The 9,983-nt window shown below is 39.2% G+C and overlaps 1 protein-coding gene across 2 annotated transcripts; it reads right to left on the bottom strand.

The window, feature by feature from the left end:
- Positions 1-125: 125 nt before the first annotated feature.
- LOC120551082 (LIM and SH3 domain protein 1-like) lies at positions 126-9,973 on the bottom strand. Of its 2 annotated transcripts, XM_039788237.1 has the most exons (8): positions 9,739-9,973; positions 8,026-8,120; positions 7,748-7,832; positions 5,500-5,607; positions 4,488-4,595; positions 3,067-3,136; positions 2,834-2,922; positions 126-1,030 (listed from the first exon to the last, which is right to left on the bottom strand). In XM_039788237.1, exons 1-8 carry the CDS (start codon positions 9,805-9,807, stop codon positions 857-859), a joined length of 798 nt encoding a protein of 265 aa, XP_039644171.1. In that variant the 5' UTR covers positions 9,808-9,973; the 3' UTR covers positions 126-856. The 2 variants fall into 2 exon arrangements, with proteins under 2 accessions (XP_039644171.1, XP_039644172.1); XM_039788238.1 differs by lacking the exon at positions 5,500-5,607 and having other exon boundaries at positions 9,739-9,971.
- Positions 9,974-9,983: the final 10 nt, after the last annotated feature.

The raw sequence follows: 9,983 nt of genomic DNA, 5'->3' as shown, positions 1-9,983 counted from the left end.
GAACTTAATTTCTCAATTAACAATTCAGTAATCAGTTAGGCATACAACAAGAAAATGAAGCAGAATTATTGTCTTCAGGCCTCTAAAAAAAAAAAAAAAAAAAAAAAAAAAAAAAAAAAAAAACCTTACATATTCAACTTTTAATCAAATCAGCCTAAATTATTATGTCAAATGGGTTGTAGAAACTCATTTAACTGCAGAACATTTTACACTTTACTGCATCTGTTTGTAAGGAATGCACTTTACTGCGGAAGGACATGTCTGTAAAGGTTTCCTGAGAAAGTAAATGTGGGAAGTATAGTTAAAAGCTGTAGGTTTAACATTTCTTCAGTATTGTGAATTTATTCCCTCTGCCTTACTCTTACTTCCTTATTTTGTGAGTTTCTGTTAGACATTTCAACCTTTATCACTGCTTTTCCCTTAAAGGGATACTTCACCAATTAGCATTAAGCTTTGTGTTAGTAGAAACCAGGTAGTTTTTATTTTTTTAAAATAGTGCTTCCCTCCATGTCCTCCTGATACGAGAGATAGCTGTATTACGTGTCTGGGGAAAAAAAAAAACTCCAATGGTCAGGCTTTTTTGGCCAGAGGCTAGAGACTAAAGTATCTCAAATACTAAAATCTCACTGACTAATCTAATTATACAAGGACCTATGACCACACCACTACTTCTTTACTTATATTTCAAAACTCTACCTCTGGGGGGGGGGAAGGCAAGAAGAAGCAGAACCAGTTGGGGGAATATTATTTTTCATTTGCAAAAGCTGATTCAGAGAAGACGCCTGAAAATTTGGTGGTGACAGCAGATTCGCAGGGCATCTCGTGCTGGAGGAGGGCCACCTTGTGTCGGTTTGTTTCACACGGGTCGGACATAGTTGGCAGGGAGCATGCCTCGCTGCCCCGTGCGCTGGTTGCATCCGAACATCCACCCTTCATCTATCGGCTCCACGTCTAAGAGCAGATCGCCTTCCTGCAGAGAAACTTCATCTGCCTCTGCTGCCGCATAGCTGTACACAGCCTGGTAACGTTTCTGTGGAGATGAATCAATCAAAAACACACACACACAGAGGAAATTAATAAACAGGCACTAACATACAACATAAAGAATTGAATTTCCCAACTGAGTGACACTCACACACACAGACAGACAGACACAAATGCAGGAAAACTTACACTTTATTAAAGAACATGACTTCTGTATGAATTAAAATTAAAAAGCTGACCTATTATTAAACATCACAAATTAAATAAATACATTTAAACAAACAGAAGTCTGAAAAAGTCCTAAGAGATCCAAGTAGTGGAAAGTATTAAAAAGATACTGAAATCGGTGATGCCACAATTTTCCATTGCAGCCCAGTTAAGGGAAGACACAACAGGTGAAAACAGGGAAAATATTTATATATGACAGATATCTCCATGAAACTTCCCCAGTTGATTACTTACATTAAGACAATAATTGTTTCTGAAATTGTATGTTTAATTATGCAAATGAGGCATTGTCTAATTGTGCTAATTTGCATAAATAATGGCGTTTCAGTATTTTTCAACTTGGACCCTGTTTCCCGCACGGAGCAACGGCACCTCTGCAAAATAGCCTCTGGAAGGAACTTGTTTTGGTGGAACGTGTGTACGTTCAAAAGTTGTTTTAGTCGTGCAACAGAAAACTCAGATTGGACAGATAGTCTAGCTAGCTGTCTGGATTTACCCTGCAGAGATCTGAGAAAAGGTTGACCATAAATCTACCAGAGTTTAGAATGCCAACACAAAGAAATCCCGGAAGTGGAACGTCGTTGATATAGACTACCATCCACTAAAAGTGCTGTTTTTGCTACTGACAGATTATTATTCTAAGTATCTGACAACATAGACCTTTTTATTAAAGAGTAAGATCATTCTTGTTTAACATAAGACAGCCCCGAAATCCCCATCACCAAAAACCAGACTCCATGTAAATAAACAATAATTTTATCATTGTCAAAGACACATCATTCAAGTAGACAAATAATATTAAACTCAAAATCAAAAGCCGTCTTGTTGACTTTATACACGCTAAAAGTACTGATTATTTATATGGAGTCTAGTGGGTTTGGTGATGGTGACAAAATCTTAAAGATCTTACTCTTTAACAAAAAGGTCTACCTCTGTAGAGATCCTTTCTATAATGTTGTGAGCCTGTCAGCGGCAGAAACCGAACTTTTAGTGGACGGAAACTGACGGTGTGCATTTTAGATTGCAGTCCGGTTCGTGGCTGCTGGTTACAGCGTTCTCACACAATATTGGACTACAGATTTCAAAAGATTTCAATTATTTTGATTTACATTAGTCTCTTAGACACCAATGCATGGGGAAACAGGGTCCAAGTTGAAAAACACTGAAACACCATTATTTATGCAAATTAGCACATATTTAATTAGACAATGCCTCATTTGCATAATTAAACATAAAAGTTCAGAAAACTTGTACTACAAAATTTATTGTCTTAATGTAAGTAATCAACTGGGGACGTTTCATGGAGATATCTGTTAGTTAAAATATTTTCCCTGTTCGCCTGCAGTGTCTCCCCTTAACATGGGCTGCAATGGGAAATTGGCACCACCCATTTGGATTTCTTAGGACTTTATATATGTTATAGAGGAGACTTCTGTGAATAATAAACATTTGTCAGAATTTCTGTTGCATTTTTTGGGAGATTCTCACAAAATGCTTGTACATATATATATATATATATATATATATATATATATATATATATATATATATATATATATATCAATGTTGAAGTGTCCGGATACTTTTGGCCCCATAGTGTATGTTTATGTATTAGTCTTACCCCTCCACCAGGTGGTGCTACAGCAGCAGGACGCATCTGCCCGACCGGCTGACTGAATCTCTCAGGGTTGGATGGTTGTTCCTCATAGTCTACACACACACACACACACACACACACACACACACACACACACACACACACACACACACACACACACACACACACACTTAATACAAATAAAAATACGGTTATTTAGAGGAGTGTGTCTCAAAAAGTGTAAGGATGTTTCTTACCTTGTCTGTTCTCAGGAGGAGGTGCGTCACTTCGAATCCTGCTCTTCTCAAAATCTTCATGGTACTTTATCTGCACGCACAAGCAGCCACACGTGCATGTTAAAACCACATAAAATCTGACTGACAGTTGCTCACTATTTGACGAGGTGCTGAGACATGATGAGGGGGGTGTTTATGATATGAAGGCAACAGTTTTACTAGAGAAGAAACGTACTTTAAGCCCCCGTGTCTGTTTTAAGTTTTCAGATTTAGTGCGTTTTATTTCTTCACACTTTACAGAAACAGGAGAAGATGAAATGTACAAATAAAAAACTGCTATTTAGATTTCTCCACTGTGAGTTACTACTGATATTTTCTTTATTTTTAGAAGAAGAAAAAAAAAGAGATAGAGGAGCCCCCCCCCCCCCAGCTCGCTGTGTCCTCAACAGACCTCAGGAGGAGCAAACAGAGAGGATGATGTAAAAAGTTTGTGAGTGAGAGAGAAAGAAAGAAAGAAAGAAAGAAAGAAAGAAAGAAAGAAAGAATTAGGGTTGGGTAGAGGGAGAAATAAAGGAGGGAAGGACAGAAAGAAAGAAGTAAATAAGGAAGGGAGAAAGAAATAAAAAAAGAAGGAAGCTCCCAGTGGAAAAGGAAGTTAGCAGTTTTTGCCTTTTTCACATGCAGCTTATCACCCGTCATTCCTTTCTGCAACCAGAGCTCTCATGAGAGAAAAAAGAGAAAGTGTGTTCAGTGTTTCAGTGTGCTGTGTGTGTGTGTGTGTGTGTGTGTGTGTGTGTGTGTGTGTTGTGCGCGCGAAAGCAGCAGAGAGCAGACGTTCACTTTGTATCCACAGCTGAGAGTCTTTGAGAAAGTGTGTGTTTCAGTATGCTGTGTGTGTGTGTGCGTGTGTGTGTGTGTGTGTGTGTGTGTGTGTGTGCGCGCGCGAAAGCAGCAGAGAGCAGACGTTCACTTTGTGTCCACAGCTGAGAGTCTTTGACCATATAGGGCAGCTGGCCCTCAGTGGACGAGGAGAAATGTCTGAAATGTGTCTCTGCAGGATCTGAACTCTCCACTGCTGCCTGCAGCAGTTTGTTCCCCCTCTGCTCGTGTCCCAGCTCGCTGTAAAGCACCAGTCCGCAAATCTAGCACCGTGTTATTGGACTTGGATGTTTTCCTGTCGTATCTCAGGGGAAATGGCTCGACTTGATGACACGTACTGCTTGTTTTTTGTCCCTTATGTAAAAGCGTTTAAAAAAAAAACCCTGTGAAGTTAGATTAAGGATTTCTTCTCTGAGTTCTGGTGTACCACATGTCTTTAAGTGAAAAATGAGTTTCTAAAAAGTTGATTTACAAAACGATAAGTTAATTGAATCTGCATGACATGGTGAGAAAAATATGTTGTTTTGTGATTTGTTTGAACCGAGCTGTGAAGAGTTTCTTACGTTACTGATCTGGTCTTGCGTCTTCTTCACTCTCTGCATCTCCGGAGTGTCGACCACCACGCTGAAACCTTTCCCCTTGTTCTTTTCAAAGTCCTCCTTGTAAAGAGCCTGAAATGTACAGTTAATTCAAATATTAAATCAATCTTATTTTAGAGGAATAGTTCAATATTTGGGGAAATACGCCTATTTGCTTTCTTGCCGAGAGTTATACGAGAAGATAAATCCTTTTTTTTCATGTCTGTACGCTACATATATGGAGCTTCAACCAGGATCCGGTTAGCTTATAGCTTAGCATAAAGACTGGAAACAGCGGGAAACAGCTAGCCTGGCTCTGTCATAAAGTAATGAAATCTGCCTACAAGCTCTTCTAAAAATCACTTCTTTTCAGGGATAACTATTTCTCCCATTTCCAGTCTTTATGCTAAGCTAAGCTAAGCTAATCTAACCGGCTGCTGGCTGTATAGCTTCATGTTGAGCGGACAAACGTGAGAGTGGTATCAATCTTCCCATCTAACTCTCAGCAAGAAAGTGAAGATTGCTGACATGTATACGTTAAACACACAACTGGAGTGAAACTGTTTCATTAAATTATATATTGATGTTATATTTACAATTCATGCACATTTGTATCCTTCACATAGAGTTATAAAGTTATAAACTGCATTCATGGTGTGTTGGCATCAGTTTAATGTCATCTCGCTGTTACAAAATGGTAAGTAACAGACACATTGGCAGCAACGATAAATTCAACATAACCTGAATGCAGCATTTGATAAAAAAAACAACAACTAACGAATGATTTAACAAGCAAGTTCACATGTTAAGGGACAGATATTTATAAAAGTGCATGCAGACATGCAGACACACACATAGACACATACAAAGTTAGAGGTTGGAAAGACGTCACATCTAAAACTTTGACCGAGTGTTATGGCTACATAGAGATGTACGATTATTTTGTGTTATTAGATTATTCGATGCTCTGCGGTTTTTTGAGGCGAACCAGACATACGTGACTGATCTGGTCTTGCGTCTTCTTCACTCTCTGCATCTCCGGAGTGTCGACCACCACGCTGAAACCTTTCCCCTTGTTCTTTTCAAAGTCCTCCTTATAGAGCGCCTGTAAATTGTGATTCATCATGGATTTATGAAACTCAGCCTTTGAACTGATCCCCGCGTGGTTAACTTCTCAGCCCAAAAAGGGGAGATTCTCCGAAATGACAAAAACTATAGATTCGATATTCTAAAAGGTAGAACGCACACTTTTACTAAATGGGATTCACAAATAAACAGCAACACACACGTGCTGTCCTTTAAACAGCTATGTGTCAGTATTCCTTCTAACTTTAGGCCCGGGACATTTGCAACATTAAACAAAGCCAGCCAAAATGTTTACTTGAAAGTAAATCTGAGATACACACACATTGCACACACACACACACACACACACACACACACACACACACACACAGTGAGTCATGTTCTTGCTATGAGGAATATGCTGTCTCAGTAAGAGAGCTTGACTGCCGAGACTTTTATGGTTATAAACAATGAACTGGGTTGGACGAGACGACACGAGAGGGCAAAGAAAGAGAGAGTGAGAGAGAAAGAAAGAAAGAGAGTGAGAGAGAGAGAGACAGACAGAGAGAAGAAACTCCTGGTGTAAATTAGATCTCGATGTTAACCTAACAATCATGTAGCATAATAACATAGTTATGTTACATGATAGTTTAAAAGGCTTTTAACCAAACATGGAGCTGGTCTGTGTGGTTACATCAGATGCTCGTTTCAGATATTTAGTCCCTTTTTACATCCTGTGTGTTTCATGAAAATCATTTGGTGCTTTCAATTAGGCCTACAATTCATTCACATTTTGTAAAGAGCTTGAAGTCACTATGGTTACCTCCTGTTTTCGGTTCGGTCGGTTTGTCTGTCTGTCTGTCTGTCTGTCTGTTTGTCAGCAGGACTACGGAAAAACTACAGCCCCAGTTTTCTTATGAAACTTGGTGGAAGGGTGTAGCATGTGCCAATGAAGAACCCGTTGCATTTTAGAGCGGATCTAAATTACGGAGCAAAAACACAAATTAGTTGACCCTTTCGTTAACGTTGGCGCGGCTTTGGCCGAGGTCTGCGCTCTCCGAGTGCCCTTCTAGTTTCCCCTGTGAAGAGGAGTCTGTGGTTTCAGACAGTAATGTGTGTGGTTTCTTAGTGCACAATGACAACTAAACTTTCAAAAAATAGGACGATGGCGATGGATTTTTTATTTTATTTTTTGCAAAGATTCCAAAGTTACATAACAAGCTGCGGCTGCACGTTAATGGATCGGTTAAACCTTCACCTTTCAGGTCGTAGCGATCCATTGAGAGTCACTAAGATAGAGCCGGGAGTCGATTAACCTAGATTAGGCATATGACTTGAAGCAGGTGGAAACAGCTATCCTAGCTCTTTTTCAAAGTAAAAAAAAAAATGTAAATAGCGATATACCAACAGCAGGCCATGAAGCACATAGACATTTCAACAGGTACAGAGTGCTGTACTAATACGATTTGCCTCTTCTCTGCAGATTAAACATTCCATTTTACAAACAGTTTGGCAAGTGATATAAAGTTAAACAAAACAAGAAAAATGCAGCATTTAAAGTACAAACTGATGATTTGACTTTTGGCCAAATGTTTGCTGGGTAAAAAAAAGCTTGGTCTCTAAATGTTGAGTGACAAGACAATCCCTAAAGTTAGATTCACGCTGTAAAGGAATCTCTTTCATCTCGTGACTTGGAGGATTTAACCCTTTTCGGGGATCAGGTTAATTTACTGGCTTGAACAGTGTGACGAGATTAGAGATTAAGAACAGTGAAGGCAGGAAAGGAGGCTGAGTTGATCCGGGGCCACAGTTGAATCCGAAAGGAAGATGAGAATTACACATTCACACTTTATAAAGCTCAGATTTTTGGTCAGGTTGTTTGAGTTAAATCTCAGATCTTTATCAAAGTCAAGCTTGCGTGTTCTCATTTTAGTATTCGGTCAAATTTAAGGGCTCATTTGATTCAATTAAAGGAATCCGATTGTCCCGAGCGGTGTGTCCTCGTCTCCTGCTGTGAGACAGACAGAGAGCTGAGTGAAGGAGACAGGTGAAGAGGGGAAGATATACCGAGTCATGACAAGGAGATTAGGACGAGTGTCTCTGCCGGTGATTGAAAGCATTGACGGAGCAGGAGTGATAGCAGAGACAGAGGACTGATCTGTGATCTGTGGGCGTCTCACCTGACTGTTGAGCATGCTCTGTTGTTTGAGACGCAGATTCTCGGGGGTGTCAGCCACTATGGTGAAGGAGGTTTTGGGGTAATGCCTGAAAGAAGAGAAAAAGGTACAAACACAATATGGAATGTAGATTTATAATAATACCATAACGTATTGTAGCTGTGGTCACAATTTTGCGATGAAATAAAACTACAAGATCATTCAGAAAGGCGTCCACACAGAATAGGGTTTGTCTGAACTGTTTTAAGCATCAGGATGATCAGTGTGGTTTAAACACTCACATACTGCAGTAAGGCTTCTTCTCAAAGCCTTTGTAGGTCGTCATGCTCAGGGCCATCTTGCATACCTCGCAGCTGAAACAACCTTTGTGCCAATACTAGAGGAGGCAAAAATAAGAGATACGTGTCAGATATTTAGAATTCTTTTTCCGTTTTGCTGATTATCTAAAGCTGGGGTAGTCAGGTTTTTTTGGCATCATCGGGCAACGATTTGATAATAACCTCACAGCTTAATATCATTTGAGTCTTCTGAGGGAAAACTAAACTTCTGCACCTCCTCTTGGCTCTGTTTTCAGGCTTTAGAAAACAAGTGTCAATATCGGGCGAAGTATTTCAGAGATGCAGAGAAAACGTTGCTTATCCTTTAGCCTTCTGCTAACTGTAGCCAAAGGCTCACAGCGGAGGCTAAGTCTCTGGCTACGGTTAGCAGAAGGCTAAACTATTATTATCTCTCAAACGCTATAACGATATTTTATTCAGATACATCAACTTGAATCACAGTATGTCATCTTAAAGAATTACTAAATTACGACATGGGAATGATTATTGTTTGGTTGAATGCATATAATTAAAATCTGTGTACTGCCAGTTGCCAGATTAAGGTACTCCAACTCCCCCAGTTACCTGTTAACATGATTGATTTTTTTGGGTTAGTTCCAACAAAGGAAACATTTTAGTACCACAATAAAAGATGTTGTTGGTGTACAGGCCACTTTAATGAAATTCCACAATAAAAGGTGCAAAAAAAAAAAAAACTTTCCAATGAGGAACCATTTTAGAGGAAATTCAAAAACACTGTTTGGATCAGATTATGTTGCTTCGATTGGGTCCTTATTTTTTTGCCCCCAGTAACAAGAGTTTTGTTGTCGTTATCTGGTTGTAGTCACATCTTGATTAACTGATAACACACACACACACATACACACACACACATACACACACACACACACACACACACACACACACACACACACACACACACACACACACACACACACACACACACACACACACACACACACACACACACACACACACACACACACACACACACTATTTATGTGCTCTGTCCTTTTTCAACATTTGTTTCTGGCTAATGTTTATCTTCCGGATGTGGTTTCTCTCCTCATCACTCCCTAATGTGTGTTTCTGTGCGACTTTTTGTGTGTATGCAGCATGTGTACATGTGTAGTTATAGCCACATAATCAGCCAGATCATTTCATATAGTTGTCTACAGAAATGATACTGTGGCATTAATCACAACATTATTTGTTAAAATGAGATATGTGCCGTCATAACAATAACAAATAGTCTTATCAAACAGTTGGTGACACCAAAGTAAACATCACATAGGAGAGAAAGACTACCTGCCTAGTACTGACCATTTTAATACTTTAAAAGCAATTTGACGACTTGCAATGTATTTTGATTTCAATTGCTGAATCAAATACAGTCAACAGATTTTTCCCCCCTGAAAGAATACTGCTCACTTTTATGAGAAGTCTGCAACACAGAACATCCAACTGTTTTAAAGAGCTACAATGATAGTCAGGTGAAGAGTTATATAGTACTATAAATAAATAATACTAGCCTACACGTATATGAAACTTATCAGACAGAAATATTGTAGACTAAATATCTAAGTATATCAGTGAAATTTGTAATATCAAAGTGATATTTGGTTGGTGAATGGGGTTAGACTTGCATAACCTTACCTTATCAAGGCAATTTATTTTTTCTGTGGGATAAACTGGCTTATTGCATCTTCCACAGGGCGGATTCATGATCGCGCAGGGATTCTTCACAACCCCAAAAAAACAACAACTAACTGATAAAAAAAAGTTATAAAAAATATCAATTCAGGAGTTAAGTACAGACTGTGATGAGCAGCGGGTACACGAACTGCCGTCGTCTTCTTCGCCTGCAGGCATTTGGTCGAGGAGGAGTCACTTATACATCC

This window comes from Perca fluviatilis, chromosome 21 (genome assembly GCF_010015445.1).
Source record: "Perca fluviatilis chromosome 21, GENO_Pfluv_1.0, whole genome shotgun sequence".
NCBI classification, from domain to species: Eukaryota; Metazoa; Chordata; class Actinopteri; order Perciformes; family Percidae; genus Perca; species Perca fluviatilis.
This window is presented reverse-complemented; position numbering and strand designations above follow the sequence as displayed.

Bases quoted from the DNA above. Each gene is read 5' to 3' on its own strand.
- LOC120551082 (XM_039788237.1), bottom strand. From the start codon at position 9,807: ATGAATCCGCCCTGTGGAAGATGCAATAAGCCAGTTTATCCCACAGAA. The intron at 2,923-3,066 runs GTAAGAAACATC...GTGTGTGTGTAG, and splicing joins TCCTCCTGAGAACAGACAAG to ACTATGAGGAACAACCATCC. The intron at 1,031-2,833 runs GTAAGACTAATA...TCATCTCCACAG, and splicing joins TAGCACCACCTGGTGGAGGG to AAACGTTACCAGGCTGTGTA.